The sequence below is a fragment of the Brachyistius frenatus genome, unplaced genomic scaffold, assembly GCF_029030835.1.
Source record: "Brachyistius frenatus isolate BFR_SWC_R1_liver_20210118 unplaced genomic scaffold, ASM2903083v1 Contig_114, whole genome shotgun sequence".
Lineage (NCBI taxonomy): Eukaryota > Metazoa > Chordata > Actinopteri > Embiotocidae > Brachyistius > Brachyistius frenatus.
In genome coordinates, this window is record NW_027210713.1 from 777,862 (window position 1) to 799,574 (window position 21,713).

Genomic DNA, 21,713 nt, shown 5'->3' on the forward strand with positions numbered 1-21,713 from the left:
AGGAAAAAAAAAAAAGAAGACAAAGATTCTTTGAAATGTTGACGTGTCCACGACAGTTCAACATGCATGGCTGCACAACATCTTGTTAAGATGGAGCCGGTGGAGTTTACGGGGTTAAACATCTGCGGGGGTTTTTTAGCCTCTAAATATCTTTGAAAGGTGACTCCTTCAGCGTTCGCGTTGAACTCACAGAGATGCGGTCGTCCTTGGCGCTGACTCGGACGTTGTTGCGTTTCCAGGACACGGTGGGCTCGGGGTGGCCGCGCGGCGGCACACACTCCAGCACAGCGGGCTCACCAGCAGCCACCACCACGTCGCTCGGGGCCTGCCGGAAATCATCTCTCAGGACTGAGGAGAAAACACAAAGAAATCGAATTATCTCCGAGAGGCCCTGTCGGTCTGATGTATTTAAAACCAAGTCTGGGAATCAGATCCACGGATCATGGGGCAGCAGCTCAGCCCTTCGACCAACAGCGTCAAATGAAACACTTATTTCTCTTGGAAATAATTTAGACTTGTTGTTTTTTTTCTTCCTGTGTGAAAGACGTTTTTGCAGAGAGTCGACTGAAAACAAGCTTATTCAGAGAAAGTCAATTATCGTGTCTGCATGTGCATGACTGCTCAAATCTCCGGCAACATCCTTGTTAGACTGTACTTGGTTTTAATGTTTTCCCAAGCCTGTGTCCTACTCTGCTGTCTCTCCTGTCAGAGCCGATGAATAATGCACGTGTCTCGGTCCAACATGGAGTAAGCAAATAACAGCGCATTCATAATTTAGCTGGATTGTGAGGGAGAAAAAAATGGTCTCTGCGTTAATGAAAGGATTGTCTCTGATTCTATTTTATGAATCTGCAGCACCGCTCAGAGTGAAATCTCCCCCGAACGAGCAGCAAAGCCTGCCCTGGTGTCAACCCTGGAAGTTCTGGCTCCCTTCACACTGCGGATGGCGACAGGATGAGGAGTTTGACACAACAACCTTTGATATCTTCTAATCTCTTGCTGTGATTGACAGATGAAAGCCTCAGCGGGAACCGTGAACTGAGCCTTCTCATGAGACCTCCTGTATGACGGAAACTCACACACACACACACACACACACACACACACACACACACACACACACACACACACACACACACACACACACACACACACACACACACACACACACACACACACACACACACACACACACACACACACACACACAGAAAGGGCTTCACTCGTCCTGTTGGACCACATTCTGTAGCTGCAGCCTGCACCATCCTTTTCATAACCAACGTGTATTATTCTGGCAAAATAAATCCATGCATTCTCATTTTATACATCCAGGAATATTTCAGCCATCTTTAACCGATGCAAAGATAAATTCTCTCTGGAAAGATGTTGCTAAAACATCATGATAGCTTCATTTTCAGACGTCGACCAATAGGATGACGGCGGCGTTAGCATTACACATACTGGCTCTGTAGCCATAACTGACAACATTCCTGCCCAACGACACAGGAACTCCACGTGAACGATGGTGGTGCAATAATTTATGTGACTTTGATTGAATAATCTCACATTGCTACCATTGTTTAAGACACATACAGTGTAGTTTGAGCGCTGCCTGGCTGGAGGGGAGTCCCAGGCTTCAACCTGTCGTCGGGTTATTAACGCCTCAGGCGTGAGCTCGACGGCTGTCAAGGTGTTAACGACCCCTCAAGAGGTTAAAGCCTGGGTCTCCCCTCGAGTCACTTAAAAACCTGCAGCAGAGCAGAAAAACACATGTTTTCATCCAGATGAGACGATAGAAAAGTCTTTAGGGATTATGGATGTTTTAAACATCGCCAGTTCATAACTGTCCTCCTATTTTTACCCCAATCTCATTCACCACATCAACCATTCAATGGCTTTTTAACAGAATGTGTTATTATAATACAAGAATACTGTTGGTATTTACCTCTAATCTAAAATAGACAATGCTGTAAATATATCATCAACTGGTGGAAGTCTGGACTTTTTGTGAAGTCTTGTAGAAGTAACCTACCATTAGCAGTACTAGCAGTACAGTATTCATCCTTCCCGCGCATATTTTAGATCTAGTTGTTCATTTTTTTTTTTTTTACCCAAATCACAACTTCTTTTAGCATTAGCTCAAACAAGCTAAAGTTTGCTAGTGACTGCTAGCGTTTTAGTCCACGATCTTCAGCTAAAAATTAAAAAGCCTGCTTTTTGTTGACTTTTGTGTGAAATTAAAGACATAAAAATAAACCGGTGAATTTTGATTTGAATCTTTTCGTCACTGTAAACTGCATATGTGATGAGCTACAGAAAGCCCCGACACAGCAATAGTCAATTTGTGTTGTTAACTGGTGTAGTTTAAGTTTGTCCTGACTCATTAAGAATTAGTGATATTTCAGTAATCCACTTTAAATCAACCAGCACCGAGTTCATTCACAGCCAATTACTCTGAGTATATACGTACAGCTACTGATGCTACATTAATTATCCACCTGCGTGCCTGACAGGTTTGTGTCTACTTGGCAGCTCTGGCCTTTAAAACAGCATCAATATTCAGACCCAGTGGGTTGGAATAAAATCTCCTCTGGAATGACTTCATCACAGCTATTTAAAGATGGAGACTCATTTCTCCTTTTTGTTAAGACAGCAGTGATTGTCTTGGGTAAACAGCAATAAATATTCCAAAACTTGGTGAGGTGGCAGACAATTTTCCCTCAGGTCTAAAAAGCACATCAGTCAATCAGTTCACCTCCTCAGCTCTTCTTTCTAACTCTCTCTGTGATATATTTGAACTATATTGGAATGAAAAGGGGGTCTACACTCTGTACTGACAGGGATAATGGGATTTCCATGCCTTCGCACTGACGATAGCCAACGCCGGAGGCATTATGTTCCCAGGTTGTCAGTAAGTAGAGTCTCATGAACACCCTGTTGGAAAGTCTTCAAATCTGGCACCAATGCTCACTTGGTCCCAAGGGCGAACTGATCGGACGTCAGGGGTTAAAGGTCAAGGTCGCTGTGACCTCACATTCCCCTAATTTCATGACCGGGTTGTTAAAAGACCGCCCTGAAATTTGGCACAAACTTGGTCCTACGGATTAACTCAATTCGATTTTGGGGGTCAAAAGTCAAAGGTCAAGGTCACAGTCATCTCACGCCCCTCTATTCTTGTGATCATGATTATTTAGGAATGACTTGGGGTACAGTCTTCACATTTGGCACAAATGTTCACTTGAACTCAACAATGACCTGATTAGGTTTTTTTTTAGTTAAAGGGCAAAGGTCAAGGTCACTGTGTCCTTGCATCTGTCCCATCCATCCTTCCCATTCTCATAAATGTGTTATTTTAGGAACGCCTCGATGTAATTTCTTCAAATTTGGCACAATCTCTCACTTGGTCCCAAGAATGAACTGATTAGATTTTGGGGGTCATATGACAAAGGTCAAGGTCAAAGTCTCCTCATGTCCTCACATTTTTGTAAACATGCTATCTCAAGAATGATCTGAGGCAGTTTCTTCAAACTTGGCACAAATGTTTGCTTGAACTCAACGATAAACTGATTAGGTTTTGGTCGTCAAAGGTTACTTTGTCCCATCCATCTGTGCGATTCTAAGAAACACGTTATCTCAGGGAGGTTTTAGGGGAATTTGATTGATGAACTGATTACACTTTGTTGGTCAAAGGTCAAAGTTACCTCATGTTTTTTCAGATTCTTGTGTAAGTAACGTCATAACTCAGGAAGAGAAGATTGTGACCATGTTTCAGATACAGTCGGATAGTGAATTGGTGACACAAATCTTGGGTGTCCACCTTGAAACTGTGCTAGCTCTGGCTTCTTTGCAGCAACTTTCATATTTGAAGCATCGTCTGCTGTCGTGGAAACAGCTTTATGTTATATCAGAATCAGATTTATTGGACAAATTCCTTCAGTCATCACGTCATATATCAGATGAGTCAGAACAGATTGCAACTTGACCCGTTGGCAGATTGGGAGGCAGACAACCGTGAGGCGGTAATTCTAGTTTCTTCTTTTCTGATTTTTAAATGCTGTCCTATCTGATAAACAAAAGGGAGAGATGTTTACAAAATGAAGACTTCTAACCTCTTCAACATCATTCAATTTCTCATTATGCTGCACTGATATTCGAATTATCCTTCACAGTCAAAGAGTGCACTACATGTCGGAGCAGGTGATTATGTGTCAACAGAGCATTGGAGTCATACTTCGTTTGGACATCTGCCACAGAGAAGAGAAGCAAAAGTTAAGGAGCCTTTTCAGGAGTAGTAGCAAAGACATGGCTGGACTGTAACCAATAAGGGCACTCACACTCCTCCCAAAGGTCTTTTCACCGAGTCAACCCAACCCTGTTCACTTGGCTGCCTGTTTCAAAACGCTTCGCAGCACTGAAGAGCTAATTGAAAGCACTGCGTTATTTTTAGACTTCGGGCTGTAAGGCCTGGTTAGATGGGCGCGCAGAGACCTTTGTTTCAGTGCCATGGTGACTGAAGTGAAAAAGTTATGGGCAGGGAGCTAATCCCTGAACTGCACACCCACAGATACAAACACACATAGACAACCCACACACATGCACACACACACCTTTAACATTTGAATCCCAGAGTCCCCGGGCGCAGACTCTCAGAAAGTGGGACATTTAAGGGTTGAAACACATAACAGGGAGCAGAATATTCCTGACATCACAAACACTGCAACCCAAGCTCCAAAATGTTCTTTGAAGCTGTGTTCAAGTTAATGTGATCCTTCCCTGCTCCGACTTTAAAGTTTGCCACGCCAAACAGAGTTTCATACGGATGTTTGTGTCACAGAATCGACCAATCTCCTCAGAAGCAGAGAGACGAACTCCCACCTCCCGAGGGTCGGCTGTCCCCAATTTAACTCTGCAGACATAATACGACTAGTACCGCCGAGTAATCTCCTAAACCAGGCACCGCACTCCCGCTTCTGTCCATCCACGCGAAGGATCAGACAGGCGGTGCGTCGACCGCAGGGCAGCTGAGGTCCGACCCTGCTTCTGCAGAGACAAATCCTCATTTTCCCCTCAGCACTTCCTAAGAGCTTAAACAATGGCAAAGCAGGCCCAAATGACTCTCTGCGCTTTCATCATTATTTCTGCAGGTGCCATCCCGAGAACACCCATTTGTTTTCAGGGATATACAGATTAGGAGATTTAATCTCCCCGAGAATATTCATCACTTGATTTTTAAGTGATATTTATCTCTGTATTGTAGCGCTGAGCAGACAGGAGCTAAACACTGCAGTTCAAGGCCATCTGTTAGTGTTTTTGGAAAAATGAACATCTACAGGACAAGAGATTAATCATATGAAAACGGCAAAGTATTTGCATTTGCACTTTTTATGTTGCATGCACAGAGCTGATAAACAGACCGTTTTACATGACTGGCAAGTTAAAACTGAAGCTGACGGGTGAGTGTGACAGACAAGACAAAGGGGGAAGTAAAAAAAAATTGAATTTTGTGCTAAGCACACGGTGACAAGAGCGTAGGAAGCAGACAGGGCAGACAGCGTGGGCCGGGCTGACATGTGAACGGGCTGCGTGTCTTCGTGGCTGACAGGTAGGAGGGCGGACAGAAGAGGTTAAAGTGCACGAGTCGGAGAGCCCAAGCCGCTCGGCTCCTGTTGTTCTTTTATTTCAGAGAGCAGTAAACCCGTTAGGGAGGTGGTCTAATCCCATTGCCATGATACTTCCCTGTCATAGCTAATGGAGGCTTTGCCTACAGAGAAGAGAGATTGCTTTAATCCACCCATTGTCTGATTGTGTTGATGGCGAGACGAGAAGGCCCTGCAGGGCAAACAGCCTTTATGAGAAAGTCTCGGTCATAAATTCCTCCATGTTCAAAAAAATCCGACGACGTTTCAATCACAGGCAGAAGCCACATGGCGACAAACATTTTGCAATATCAGTAAGCTTTAACAGGACTCAAATAAACCTTAACAGTGACAAACACTTTAATGAGCACATAAACAAAGCTACACATACAAACCATAATGATCAGGGATAATAAAGAAGCCATGACAAGCCGCAGCCAGAACTTTGATTCCTTTGTAATCCCTCATCAGAAATAAGAGGAACATCTGGCTCTGAAGCCTTTTAAGCAACTTTTATGTTTTATTTGTCCTACTTTACTCTAATCCTGCCGCACCATGTGACCGTCTCCTGGCGGTCACATTCATGGTTTTGAAACCGACACGACTCCCGTTTCACCCCCCGTTCTGGTTTACTTTTAATCATATACATTTTCAGCAGCACATTCACTGGAGCCAACAGTGAGAAGGCAAGGGGACAAAAAAGGCAGAATAATGACTGCTGCTGGCATTTCTGAGCTCTTTCCTACGAGGTGCTCTAAAAGGGAACAACAGCGGTGGTAACTTGTGGACCTCGGGGTGCACGAAATGCATCAGAGCATGAAAAACATTACTTACACTACAAATGTGCAGCAAGCAGGGACTGTCTGTACCGAACAAAGAAATATATCCATGTTCTTGAATCATTTTGAGCAATTATGTTTCGACGTAAACCTCATGACTCAGAGGTGAAGTCAGCACTCGTTCCAGCTCGATTTTCTCCCCGTCTCATTTATCTCCACGTACCTTCATCTGCTCGAGTGTCTTTGCTTTTTCTCTGAGCTTTGTGGGAAATGAAAGATGTGGGAACATGGTCACGCCATAAACGAGCCACTGTGATCGCATCTCGTCAGCTGGGAGAACGACGTGAAGAAGCGGCCACAGATGATGGCAGCTATAACAAATACCACAGAGTTCAGTGAGAAGTGTTCACAGCTGCACCAACAATCAAGCTCAGCTGAGTTCGTGGCTTCATCAACACACAAACCGAAAACAGAGAAAAGGATTGTTTAATGTTGATGATGGTGCAGTTTGTATCGGCAAAAGATTTAGACAAGACTGAGTCCCACCTCCTTAAAGTGTGAAACCTCAGAGCTGCTAACTGCAAATGAATCTGTACGATCACATTCATCCAAAAAACTGTATTTTATAGACATGGGCAAGTTTTACAAATATGAAACAGCCATCTTAAAAAAAATTCATAATAGAAAATCTTGCCTCCAACTGGAGGATTCCTGTCAACAGTTTTACAAAGGTCTCTTTTGTAAAATGTTTTTCTGGGCCACTAGAGATTTTTTGTTGTTGCAAGACCACAAATGACCACTGGGACAAATTAGCAGCAAGGCTGAGTGGCAGCATCATAGACTATATATAAACATGGAAGTAGCTTCCGGGTCTGAAAAATTAAGCCAATACGTAAGTGCTTTAACCTGCAATACCACCGAGGGCCAATAGAGGTTAGTTACAAAAAGGCTCTGATTTCATAGACTCCCATTCAAATTCTCTCATAAAATACAAAGTTAATATATTAATATATATTTTTCCTTAAGTCATTATGACTTTAGTGAACGACACGTTCACTAAAGTGTCCTCAGGTTCCCGATCAGATCGAGTCAGATTCACCACCTGCTCCTTACCTGCACGTCACTTCTGGCTCCGAAACAGCAAGATGGCGACGGCCAAAATGCCGAACTCGAGGCTTCAGAAAAGCAGTTCACAAACCAACGGATGACACAATGGCATCCCATATTTCTTTAAAAAAATATATTTTATAGATTGTTTTTGGCTTTTTAGTCCTTATCTTATGGTGCACAGTAGAGACAGACAGGAAATGTTGGCAGAGAGTGACATGCAGTAAAGGTTAGCTGGGAGTTAAATCGTGGACTCATGGGCATTTTGGCGCACGTGCCCACGGGCCATTCGACCATCAGGTTGCCAATTATTGAGCTTTCATAATTAATCCACTGGGAAGCTGTGCTGCATATAAAACCACAGTGTAAAAAAAATGTGTAAGAAATTAGAAACTGAAAATCAGGTTTAACCTTCCTGTCAGCAAACCACTACATCTGCAAGAAGACGGGAAAGAATCAACAGTTTTAAAAATCTTTTCCTTTGGTCTGCTTGAAGGTCACATGAGGCAGAACTATAATAAAAAAGTTCATCCCGAACCCCAAAGAAATAAATTGTGAAAACTTCCCAATATGCGTCAGGCTGAGAACACACTCTTCTGCAAGCCTGTGCAATCTGCCGTCAGCCTGCAGAAGCACTCCCAGGTAACCCTCACACACACGCACACACACACACACACACACACACACACACACACACACACACACACACACACACACACACACACACACACACACACACACACACACACACACACCAGATCGGTGAGAAAAGGTTCAATTTGTCCAATAATTCACGCAAAAATATCACAGACGAGACGACATACGTGGCCGGAGCGCTGCAGATAAAAGTCTTAGTCATGCAGCCTTGCATTATTCACGGGCAATAAATGAGTAATTAATGTGGTTAAAGCCCCGGTTAGTGTCAGCACTCCGACTCTGAGCCGCAACAGTCGAACAGATGCATCGGTATTAATTACTGCTCGGTGGGAGTTTAAAGCTCCTTCCTCTTCCCACCTGTTGTCCCTCAGACTCCTGCCTCACACACAGCCACATTTCTGCAAGACCACCAGCTTAAAGCCTGGCCTCTCATTAACACTGCACACCCCCTCCACTCCCTCCTCCCCGCACCCCCGCCTCCCTGCCAGAGCTAATTGGGTCACTATTTACCCCACAGTCAGCACAGCCTCACACACAGAGAGAAGGGAGGGGGAGTCGAAGACCACCACCATGCTGTCTTAGCATATGCCCCGTCTTGCCTCAGGCGGTGAGATTAGAAGGAAAACAGGCACTTATTAATACTGTTAGTCACTCGGTGCCTGCAGGTGAATCCTCCCTTCACCGGTACGCCTGCACTGTAATCTGCAGCAGCACACAAAGATAAATTTCATTGTCAACAATTTTCAAAAGAGGTGAAATGACAGTCGCGTGCATCACCTCCTCTCCCAGCACGGATATCGGCATTCGCTGCTTATGGTTCCCAATTCACAGTATTTCCCTATTTTTGGACACGAACGACAGCTGAGGTCAGCCAGCCATGAGCGCTCACGCACACGCACGCGCACGTGCACGTTGCCGGTATAAGGAAGCGCCAACATGGTGGAAGATAAAGCCGTGTTCAAATTGCTGTTTTGTGTTTCTTAACGAGGACAATTCGACCTTGCTAATCTGTTATGCTCCTTCCCCTAATCAACCCACTGACTAATCCATTTCTTCGTGCCAAAGGGAGCTGCAGTTCAGCCCAGGGCCGGGCCGAGCCAAGCCAAGCTGCACCGCCTCCACGAGGAGGGGAGGAAGACAATGCTACGTGTCCTGGACCGAGGAGGGAAAATCATAAGACGCAGCACCTAGTGGGAGCTTTTTTACTTCAGTGCACTTCCACCGACATACGAGGAACTCACCCCCCCCCCACCCACCCACCCACCGATGTGCTCCTCAGCAGCAGACAACACACCCACTAAAAAATACAACAATGGTGAATGCTCTCGTGATCTCGTGGGTACAAAATGAGCGGTGACATGGCTGCTCCAACATAACTGATCAGTGGTGGTTTATTTTCACCGGCTGCAGTTACTCATATGTGAGGATTTAGGTTGCCGGTTATGAAGGTATTTTATGACTTGAATGTAAAGATTCGCAGCCAAACAAGCTAAATTCTGAATTCTGTGACCAAAACTAACAAAACCCTAAGAGCAAGTTTGTTCGCAATACAAATCATTTTATTATCAGTTTATATATTTTTATTTACAAACTTGCTTTTTTTTTTATTGCAGTGCTTCCAAGAAATTTGCTTTCAAAACAGTTTATTTTTTTGGCTAGCATTAAAAAAGACGCAAAAATACCTTCACAGCTGGTCGGACAAGAGAAGGATTCAGGTTTTTTTTAATGACTGCAACACGGCAAGCTGTTTCAACTTTGTCGGCACAAAGTCAGAAATGACGACAATAAACACAAAACGTGAACCCACGATAGAAGCGCAGGAAGCAAGGGAACACGAACAAATCAGGCAGTAATTTAAAACGGGCAGACAAAACGCTTCTGAAACACTTCCCTGTGGGATAAGAGGTCGCGCAGAGGACGGAACAAAATCACAGCGCGCACACGACACGGCAGACCAGTGTTCAGTGGAATAAGCAGGTGATACACCCTCCTGTCCACTGAGAGGAGGTGTCTCTTTAAGACGCCGAGCGTCGTGTAGACGTGAAAGGAACAGGTGCGTGAACAGAGGCAGCTCACAAACAGGTAGCTGATCACAATTTAGGAAATTCATACTGTTTTCAAAAACTCTTCAGTTAATAAAAATCATCCTATCTCCAATTAGAATAAACATTCATACCAGAGGTTCCTCTAAATTAATGAAGAAAAGTCATATATAGCTTATAGTGTTGTAATCGTATTTATGGGATGTATATTGTTGCATTTACTGAGCAGACTCTTCTAAAAGTGGAATTAATACTGAACACACGAACACACACACACACACACACACACACACTGCATCACTGTCACCATTGCAGCCTAAAATAGGAAACAAATCTACAGGCCATTACTTATTGCTGAATGTTTTTCGGTACTTTCTCCCTCCCGTCTGGTTCTTTCAAATCATTATTTTTAAGCACCAGCAGCTCTCCGGTGGACCTCCACCAGACAGGCTGCAAAAAGATCTGGGACACAACTGTGGAGCATCTGTAAACACACATCAGGATAAAGTGCAGAAGAGTATACAGTGAACCCTCGTTTTTCGCGGGGGTTACGTTCCAAATAGAAACTGTGATAGGCGAAATCCGTGAAGTAGTAACCTTTATTTTACAATTGAAATAGATAGAACTGGACATTAAATATATCTACATTACATATAGTCGTAATGTGATTTCAATGCACGATGCAAATCCGTGAAGCAGCGAGACCGTGAAAGGTGAACCGCGTTATAGCGAGGGTTCACTGTACTTTTAGGACAGTGATCAATAACTCGGAGCCTTACTGGCGACTTCCAGCGAAGCGTTGCGGCTGATGGCCTCTCCCAGGTAGTTGCGGGCCACACACGTGTAGACGCCCTCGTCCGGTTTGCTCCGCCGTCCGTGCACGATGCGCAGGAAGAAGAGGGAGCCGCTGGGCAGGAGCATGCGGTGCGAGCGGGGGTCGTCCTTGTCGGTCTCCACGCGCTCGCCATCTTTGTACCACTCGATGCCGGGAGCGGGTCTGCCCTCCGCCTTGCAGTTCAGGGTGGCGGGCTCCCCCTTGGACACAATGAGATCCGAGGGGTCCTCCACGATCCGAGGCGCGCTGTCTTCAAACCGAGCCCGGGACCCTGTGGGGCAGAGAGGAAGTTACCGATCCGGCTGACCAGCAAACATATAATTTGTCTGTGAGAGGGCAGACAAAAGCAAAGTGAAGAATATCTTCCTGTGTAGCTGCTGGATAAATCAGTGTGTAGCCGAGCAGCGAATCATCGCTAATCTCTCTTTAAAGATTGACTCTCCATTCAGAGTAAGACATCATATTCTGCTCCTTTCAGATAAATAAACACATCTATTTCCTCCTCCTATATTCTCTATATGATGTACAGTATAGCCACCACCTGCTCCGAGGATGCAACCAGTCATGTGATGCGGTAATGGCCGATCTCTCCGACAGTCAGGGTTGTTGCAGATGTGGAGATGATAGCTGAGAATGAGACAGGGAGATCTTTGCATTTGAAGGGGGAGAAAGATTTTTAGGGAATGAGCGAAGCGGAGGGATATAGATAACTCCCATATCCCGTCTCTCTGGGGATCCATTACTATCTTCGCTTGGCTGGGAGGAAAAGGCACACTGCTTCGAGACCCAAGGTAAGCTTTTAGAGCACGACCAAATATCTCGAACAATGTGGTACAGTTAGAGAAATGAATAATTCAAACTGCTGCTGCTGCTTTTAGTTTGCTTCTGAGAAACAGATGGTCGCCCTCACTTCCCCCCCCCTCAAAACAAAAAGAAAGAAAGAAGGAAAATGAAATGGTCACTGTGCCACTGATTGTTGTGCTCTCTCTGTCCCAGGCATTATTTTCAGCACATAATCTAGACTGCCATGAAAATCCCCCCCTCATCATGGGAGAGGAGCAGTCAGGAGTAACCTAATGACATACATTCTGCTGTTACATTACACTTAAATCTGAGGCAGCAGGATAAAGCCGCACTTTTTCAGCTGTAAGCAGATTTATGTCGCCATGATGGCACCGACCTGGAGCAAACATCTAGAGAGTGCTCTCAGCTAACAGCGCAGAGGTCAAAAACCAGGACGGCACTAAAGCAGGATGTGGATGGAAATCAATCGAGCTGTTAAAATGTGCCGCGGCACCTTCAGCAGGTCCTGACACGCTTTGTCCGGTAGTTTCCCTTCAGCTTCGCCTGCGGTGCTGCGAGGTGCATGTCATTCTCAGCGGGCGGGCAGAACTCGGCAGGATACCTGTCATGATACCTACACATAATTTCTGGAGAACAGAAAGGGAACGCTCTGTTTTAAACTTAATGAATCGCTGAAGATAAAACCAATCTGCTTCAGTCTCTCGTTTAGTGTTGTCTTTTTGTGTGTTTCGCTCGCTCAGTTTACATTATGTGGTGTGATGCTGCGTTGTTATTGGTTTGAAGCAGAGACATCATACATCATCACTGTTTACCAAAACAAAGTGTAAATCACGTCATGCTCGGCCTGCGAGATAATCCTTTAAGATATCATAATATTTCGTCACATCTGTATGATGTGTGTGAAACAGCCGCGAGTCCATATTGACACGTTTCACTGTGTTTGTCCACAGAAAAATGTATTTGATAAAGAGAAACTCTGCAGTTCAGCGATGTCCCGGCGTTAAACCGTGTTTTCAACGCACACAACGGAGCTCAAATCCCAACCTCCTGTAATACAGTTACATCACTCTGAGCTGCCTGCCTCTTCAGTGATAACTCGATTTTATCACACCACACACAAAACAAAAAAAACAGGGAGAGAGAGTCAACCTCTTAAAAGACTCGAGCAGTAGTGTGTTATTGGATTTTCATTAAGTTTGTATACTTGGAAATAGAGATTATATAAGAAAGGCCAAACCTATAGCAGTAGCTCTCTAAAGCTGAAGCGCTGATAATGAACAACTTAAAAAAAAAAAAAAAAAAAAAAAAAAAAAAATTTACACCTCCCACGATGCAACTCTTTTAATAGTTCCTCGCTGCCTGGTTTATACACATATGTCCAACCCCACATCCCCAGATTGTAACGCAGGTTTTTAACATGGATGTATTATTAAGGTCTGCGAGTCCAAGTTTCTCAGTGCTGCAAAATTTTCAAAGCTTCCTCCACGAGGTACCCGGCCAGAAGCGTCCTTCTCAGTCCTCTGGTCCCAGACACATGAGCAGTGAAAAAGAAAATAATAATAATCGGCCTTTTTAGATTTTTCATGTTATTGGACCAGATGGATCACATTCTGATGAGTTTTTTGATGGGGTTTGGAACAAAGAATGATAAATCTACCTGGAAGTAATGCATTACTAATGCCAGTAGTAGTTATTACGATTAACTGTACACGTCAGACCTTCAACTCTAGATATTTTGTGGAAAGGTATTCAAAAGAAATATTTACCAACCCGAAGCATACTTTCACAGCACCTTGAACACCAAAGTGTTGGTGCTTTGGAACGCGCCAGATTTTCCTTTACAGACAAACACTGTTAACAAACCATTTGATATTACTGTTAGTGGTGTTGATGTTTATCGAAATATATCTAAAACTGTAAATATTATAACCCTAAAGCTGATGTCAAAATCAATTACTATCTACAAGATTAAAATTTGTTTCTGTCCACCGGATGAGTGTAGGTCCAGTATTCACTCTCCTTTTAGCTCTGTTTTTGGTCTCCACCAACTCTAGAGGGAAACATCTGGCTAATTCACTGCTTGATGCTCCACTTTGTTCACCAGCTCGCCACTACAGGTGTCAGTCTGCAGCTCGGTGTTTGGCTGGTTTAGGTTCAGGACAGCTGATGAGCTGTGGGACGGACGACGAAACTATGAGCTGAAAGACTGCAACGCTCCGTAGTGTTGATTTGAACTGTCGCTACAAATTGAACGTTACACATCCACTGTTTACATAAAAAGAATGATCAGTGCCGCTTTAATTTTGTATTTTCTATTTAATAAGAACAGCATTAATTACTCTTTGGGACTTAACAAGCTTATATGCATAATAATATTTGTGATTTTCAGGTACTGCTTCATGCGAATGGTTGAGATTTTGATCACAGTGAAAATTCCTGAATGAATTGAGCTTTGTTTGAAACACTTAGGCTATTTGTATCTTACAGTCATTGATCTCTCTCCTAATAATTTTTTTTTTTTAAACAAACTTTGTAATAGAGACAAATGACACTATACTTAATTACAGGGATAGAGGCTAATGTCAGTGGTCAACTACCCAATTAAGCCAATAATCTGCCATTAACAATGCCATCAACCATTAAGAAGTCATTTCAATCCTTTTATTTTACGTATTTATTGTGGCTGTAGTTGAGGTTCTCTGTTTTATCATGTTCGGTTGTCCTTTAACTCAAGTAAACAAATGCTGAAACGTCTTCATCGCTTTCAGATGGTTTAAATAGCACAAATGTCACCATGACAAATGTTTGTGTACTTGTTTATTTAATGAGTTCTTATTTGAAAAAGACGAGAGAAACTTTCGGAAATGTTGAAAGTTATTTTAACGCCTCCAGATTTGCCGACACAGTCCAGCTGCGTATTAAAACTGGATTTAAGACATCTTTTATTCCACCGGTACAGCTGATATTATAATTATTAATGAGGGGTCACTGAACACTTACTACAGCGATCATGCAGTGGTATCAATGTGGCACAGGGCTGATGTACTACGGACAAAATAGTATTCTCAGAGAAAAAAGAATATCAAACATCTTCCGGTGGCCAAAGTGACAAAGCAGCAACCTGCCTCTGTGACAAGTGTGCAATCAGTGAAAAGTCGACGTCACTGAGCACGACAGCGACACATTTTCCTCTGCGAGAAGATTTCCACAGTAATGTTTGCTTCCTGACAGGAAGATTGTGGAGGGACGGTTGAAAGCACCTTTCAGCAAACAGAAACTCTGTCAGCCCTGTCTGTGTCGCGGAATAATACATGTCATGGGAGATAATGGGGACCTCTGTGAAGGTATGTTTTTAGTCGGATCGTAAACACGGCCCATTAGAGCCCGTGGTGGGTCCTTAGAGATATGAAAAAGGTGTGAAAATTTTTAATCTAGGGCATTCTGGCATGAAATGACTTTCAAAATTTTACAAGGACTGAACAAGCAGGGAAGGACATCGGCGTGCCACACAGTAAGGATGAAGAATATTTTTTTAAATGAATGCACACGCACATTTATTTCAAAGTTTTCAGAATAAAAGACTAGAATTCCTTCAAACTGCTTCAGCAACAAATAAAAGACAAACCACTAATCTGCAATGAACAAATGGAGCTAGATGTATTTTTTTTTCAAACACATAACAGTTCAATAATCCCTGAGCTATAAACAGATTTCTATTCAACTGAACAGGGAGAAAAATGTCCAATTCAACGTGCGTATTGTTTCAAGAATCTTGCATCGAATATTGAAATACAAAGCAAATCGTTGTTCGCCCCATCTGGAGCCACAAAGCACACTTCATCGTTGTTACACTGCTGTCAGAGCGGACGAATCACAGAGGCCCTTTTACACACGTTAACTTCTCCGACAGTGACGAGTAAAACAGAGCCAACATAAGCTGGGTGAGAGTGAATGCCAGTCAACCTTGAGCCGTCGACCAATAGGGAAGGAGCTTTATGAAGGAGAGTGTCCCAACCTCATATAATGTTACTGTTGTCAAGGGTACCCTGAGTACCAACTAATGTGTCAGAACGAACGAGATGTTCTTTCACAGAAAAAAACAAAAAAGCATGCAGGTAATTCAATTTAACGGCTCCAATCGTTAAATACAGGTTGAGTTATTCTCTTTTAATCTGCTACTTTACTATTTATTTCATCAATGCTTCAATGGTTCCTATGTTATGAATGTCAAACATTTTATGAACAGTTGGTTCTTTACGCTGAAGTGGTTATGAAGCAGCATTTGGAGTCGTGTTTCTTTTAGGGATGATCATCTCAAGCAGAAATACTTTTCAATAATCACTCTGAACTCACCGATTATTAATCGAAGCCCAGAGTCCGATCACAATGTGTTCTTCTTCTCTTTATTTTGTTTAATGGCGGCTGGCGAACAGCTTTTAGATGCATCACCGCCACCTTCTGACGGGAGTAACACATTACAACCAGGCGCCGGTTAAAACAGGGGAAATAAGGAAGAACGATAGTCGCATACACCAATAGATTTTTATTTAAGTGACTATTCGAATATTCGAGTATTAACTTTTTCTGTAGGCGACAGCACAAAGGAGGAAACAACAACAATAAATATAAAACGGACAAAATAAATAAATAACTTATGTGGCCTAGTTTCCTGCAGAACGAACGAAGACCAATAGTCACGTATACTAATCTATTTTTTAGACTTTAATGACTTTTCGAATATTCAAACATCATGACCCATCCCTAGTTTCTGTGCTTGCTTGCTTCTTCTTGTGTGCTTCACTCAGCTTCAGTCTGTTCGTGCACAACAGGAGCAGTCACTGAATTTTTTAATTGCCATTTTATATTATAAATATATAGCAATATACACAGCGCTCCTCTAATTTTTCCGGGTTGAGACTATAACTTCTATACTGCATGTGTGATGCTGTTTGTCTGACGGAACTTTACATGCTAAGCATCTGAGGAAACAACACAAACACGATATGAAGGATTCTGTTTCCTTTTCAGTGGGAATAAATAAATGAGAGCAGATTCAGAGCACCTACAGACCGAACTCATTATGAGCTGATTATGTGTTATGATGATTACATACTGATTGTATCTGATCTATGAAAATTTCTCCATTTATTTGCAAAGGAAATGAAACAATCCGCAGTCAAATAAGTGCCACACGCAGCTTTGATTGACAAGTTATTGCATTGGTCCTAATTGCAAAACTCTGACACACGCCCACATGTTTGCTCGTGGCGTCTCCGGCATTTCCGCCCCATCTAACACAAAGACGAAGCAGGGCAAGAGCCAAGAGGAAGATCAAGATCATGTCTTAAAAACTCTGTTGATTCAGGCTGCATCTGGCATTTCTTCGCTCCGAGCTGAGGAGTTACATAACCGAGGGGAAGATGGGGCGCTTTTATTAATTAGTATTTACAACTATTAACCCTGCATCCACCCCCGGGGGCAGAAGTGTACCGCTGTCACGCGAATGTGCGAAATCAACAAAGCCACAGAAGGGACGTCCTGCTTTGCTTCAGATCGCCGTGCCTCTCGGCGACAGTAAAAACACGTGCGAGAACCTGGATCTGTCTGCGCTCACAGCTTCATATCAGCTGAAAAACACGAGCGACAGCAAACCTGCAGAAAGCTCGGAGACTGAGTTGTTAAAGTGAAGACAGCAGCAGAAAGCTGGTGGCTGTCTGCTGAGATTTAGTCGTGTCTTTTTCAATTCCAAATCATTTACATACTTAAAAAGGCCCAAAACATTCAAGGAGTTCTTGTGACATTGCCAAGTAATCTCTGCGGAGGGGCGATAATGTGCCACAGCAAGCTGAAATTTCAAAGCAAGAGGAGTCAGGTTTCATTTTCTTCTGTCATCAGTCGGGGAATTTGGAGCCTTTTGTTTAGCAACTGTTCTCCTCGTTCACGATCTAATCTCTCAATGACGTCATCAGCCTCTGTACCAGAAGTGGGACATCATCAACATCCGGCAATATGACTCAGGGCTGCAGCACATTAGACGACCAACCGGCTTCTACATCAAGAGGGACTGGAAAGACTTTGGTCAGCCTTCATCCACATGTGTCACTAAGTAATGACCGCGGGGACGGAGCGGACACAAATCACGGACCAAGGATTGTTTAGCAGCAATTAGTTCCACAACAGTTGAGTCAAGATAACTGAAATTTAAATGAGATAAATATTAATTGAGATTTGTTTTGTGTGTGTGCGTGTGTGAAGGAGCCGAGCTGCCGCGAGGAATTACATGCAATGTGCGACTGTTGTTGTTTTCCTCGCAAACACACACGGAGGTTTGACGAAAAACCCTCCACCGCCCATCTCAAGACCAGCAACAGAAGAACTCGCTTGGCTGGATACACCAACACAAACAAGGCTCATCTCGCTGTAAACATTTCTTCTGCTTTTTTATAATAGAAAAACAACGTGATGATATCAACAGGTGGTGTTTGTGTCTCACCACAGTCACCGCAGAAGTCATAAAGCCCTGTTCGAATCCTCTTTTTTCAAGCACTTTAATGAGAATAAACACCACTCGAAGGGAACATAGATGCAGGGGACGAGATGAAACACCCACTCCGGATTAATGGATGTAGGCAGATGGTGTTGAAAGCCACCTTTAGTGTTGAGAGGTGTTGCCGGATTCTAATAATGAAGAAGTGTGAGTGCAGTGAGAGCAGTCGCAAGGGCCAAAGAGCGCCGAGATTTACAGTTACACGTCAAATAGAGCTGCAGTCACAAAGTCCCTGTGTTGATTTATCAAATTGTTTCCCCCAAATTGGTAATACTGTGTTTTTCAGCCAATGAATACACCACATGACACCGCATAGAAATATGTTTAAGGTCGTTTAGAAACAGTACAAACATCACGAAGGAGCAACGAGTCGTCATGACTACTTCTACTGTTGTGACAAAGGGGTCGGTTTTATAGCTGTGATCTCACAGAGAGTCATTGTCCAGCTCCAAAGGGCTTAATGGTGCCTTTAAGCGCTGTTTTGGTTTTACAGCCCACAACTTTAAATGTTTAAGTTCACGGTCACTGCCCTAAATTCCCTGCGTTTCTGACTTTCCCAGCACAAATGGATAACTTTAGCAACCAGCTTCTTAGAATAGCAGCAAGAGTATTTAGCAGCTAAAGACACAGATATGCAGCCTTAAAGTTGGTGGAGACCAAAAAGAGCTAAAAAAAAAAAAAAAAAGAGTAAATATTAAACCGGAAACATGACTCCAGATGAATGCTAATGCTGCTAATGCAGCTGCGGGACGTCTTGATGCGGCTAACAAAATCAGAAACAAAAATAAAAGGTATCCCATGTGATTTTCTTGTAAACAAAAAAAGAGTTCTGTGTTCCCCAATAAACAATTAAAAGAAACATCTCTAAAACTCTCGACAGGACACCTCAAACTGCAAACATGGTTGCGTTTTAGCCTTCCTATTATACATTTTCAATCCACAGAGGTTTCCAACACCATCTTTTTAGTCCAATATTAAATTCTCCTGGATGCCAATAATTTTCAGTCACAGGTATAGCAGCAATGAAACCACCAGCGGGACATAAATTAAGCAACAAAATGGGTAAAAACATGACTCAATAGCACTACTAGTGGTCACAAACTCTACAGGGCACCTTTAAGGCATTCATTTGAAAATAGTATTCATGTTACGTGTTTGCAAAACTAAGTTTATCTCAGATAAGCTATTGTTTTTATGAATATATTTTCTCAAATATCTCCATTGTCCTTGAAAATCCAGCATCAATCAGTTTGTAATTCATGACAATGATGGTAATATTTTCCTTTCGTATTCACTGAGTTAAATTAAATGTCCTTAATGTTTTAAAATATTCAGAACCGAGACTGAAAAAAAACATCTGCACTCTCATCAATTGTTTTTTTCTGAGCCCTGCTTTTATTTATAGTTTGGATTAAGGCTCTGACATTTAAGCTGTTATTAGAGCAATTGTTAAAACAGTTAATCCTTTTGTCAAAGGTAATCAAAATGGAGCTTTTAAAAGCATTTTTCTCTAATAATATGTATATATCTCCATCAGCATGTTTTACGGGAGGAGGCTGCTCAGTTTCTGAGCTCCCAGCTGGACTAAAAGTGAGAGTTAAATGGTTTTACTTCTCCGACTAGTGGATCCTCTTTTGACCTCCATTGCTGCCTGGTGGCATCTCTGTGTGGCCACCTCGGTCCTCAGGGACACTCTGAAGGCAAAATGTGGACCTTTCTTGGCATTCACCAGTGGTATTTAATAGTAAAAAAAAAAAAATTAAAATGCATGCGTGACATTTTCCCTTTGTAAACCCATTTTGTTGTTAGGAGCACGAAGCAGTCAAGATATGCCTGTTTGAAATGCAGCGAAACAACATTTACATCCATCTGGAGGGACAGAAAACACGATAAGACAAGTCCAAAACACTACGAGGCAGTCACGCCATACGGGCTGCGAGTGTGTGTGTGTGTGTGTGTGTGTGTGTGTGTGTGTGTGTGTGTGTGTGTGTGTGTGTGTGTGTGTGTGTGTGTGTGTGTGTGTGAGAGAGAGAGAGAGAGAGAGAGAGAGAGAGAGAGAGAGAGAAATAGGAAAGAACAGAGAGACGGACTTATATAAGAGACTTCTGTAAAAGATATCTTACCTGAAGCGATGGTGATGAATGAGGTCGTCACAAGTAGTAAATTTCCAAAGTTCATCTCCTCGCTGTCCGGGTGCCAAATCCTCCGGAGTGTGCAGCCTCTGGTAAAAAATTACCAGTCAAAGCAAACCTTCAGTCATTAGATGAAGCCCAGATTATACTAAATTAAACTGGACCTAGAAGGAGACAGAGCCTCAGCTGGAATATGTCAAGCGAGTAAAATCACCCCGGAAAAACTTTGATGTCAGTCCCATAGAGCCGTGACAGCAGCGGGATGAACAGCAGCAGCAGCAGCAGCACCGCCCCGGAGGAACCTAAAACTCAGCAGCATCACTTCTTTCAGCCCGCATGGTCTCTCACACACACACACACACACACACACACACACACACACACACACACACACACACACAAACACTTCTCACGAACATGCACCTCTGCTGCGGCCGAAAAACACAAACAAACAAAAAAGCCAAAAAAAAAAAAAGGAGGTAGTTTTAATTATATTTGGTCCCGGTCATGAATAAAACAGCTCCTCCTCTTCCTCCTCTTCCTCTGCTATGATCCGGCGGGTTGCAGGTTGCGGCTTCGGCTTGTGGAGCGGATATGAAGCGCTGCACATGCCGCCGAGCCGAGCCGAGCTGCGCACTCCCAGCTCTCAGCGACAAATCACCGCCGACCTCCCGGAGTCTGAGCTTTAAAGAGACAGAGACGACACCTGCTTCACCGGAGGCACCACTGAGACCGAGGGGAGGAGGACTTATCAGTCGGAGATATTTCTGGGTTATAGTTTGAATAGAGTGAGGGTCAGTGGTTAAAACGTTATAAGCAAAACTCCTGATAAAAATGAGAAATGATGGGCGAGACCTTAAAAATGGTGTTAGGTCTCAAATATAATGAAATTATCTTTTTTCTATGTATCTTTTTTTTTTTTTGTATAAGTAAGAGAAAAAAAGAATCTGAAAATCTGATTTCTGAAAAGGAAAAAAAGCACCATTTGTTGTGATGGAGGCCAGATTGGTAGCGACCACAAGTCAAAGAGGTTGGAAACCACTGGGTTAGAGGTCAAATCTGAGGGTTATGATTATTTCGATAAAGATTAACGGTTAAGTCTAAAATCTTTTGTTTTGAGGAAATTGAAGTCCATGAAAAGACTGCAAATATCCAAGGAAATTTAATGAGGGAT

The 21,713-nt window shown here is 43.1% G+C and overlaps 1 protein-coding gene across 4 annotated transcripts in view; it reads right to left on the minus strand.

Annotated features, from left to right (window-relative positions):
* The window catches only part of LOC138629303 (roundabout homolog 2), a 58,408-nt gene extending 37,222 nt beyond the window's left edge, over positions 1-21,186 (minus strand). For 3 of the 4 annotated variants that reach the window (XM_069712921.1, XM_069712922.1, XM_069712923.1), the window contains exons 1-3: positions 20,531-21,186; positions 11,001-11,327; positions 191-348 (exon numbers count right to left, since the gene is read on the minus strand). In XM_069712921.1, the coding sequence (XP_069569022.1) occupies positions 191-348; positions 11,001-11,327; positions 20,531-20,585 (540 nt within the window). In that variant the 5' untranslated portion in view covers positions 20,586-21,186. The remainder of the gene's footprint in view (positions 1-190; positions 349-11,000; positions 11,328-20,530) is intronic. The other variant, XM_069712920.1, reaches the window with a different exon arrangement.
* Positions 21,187-21,713: the final 527 nt, after the last annotated feature.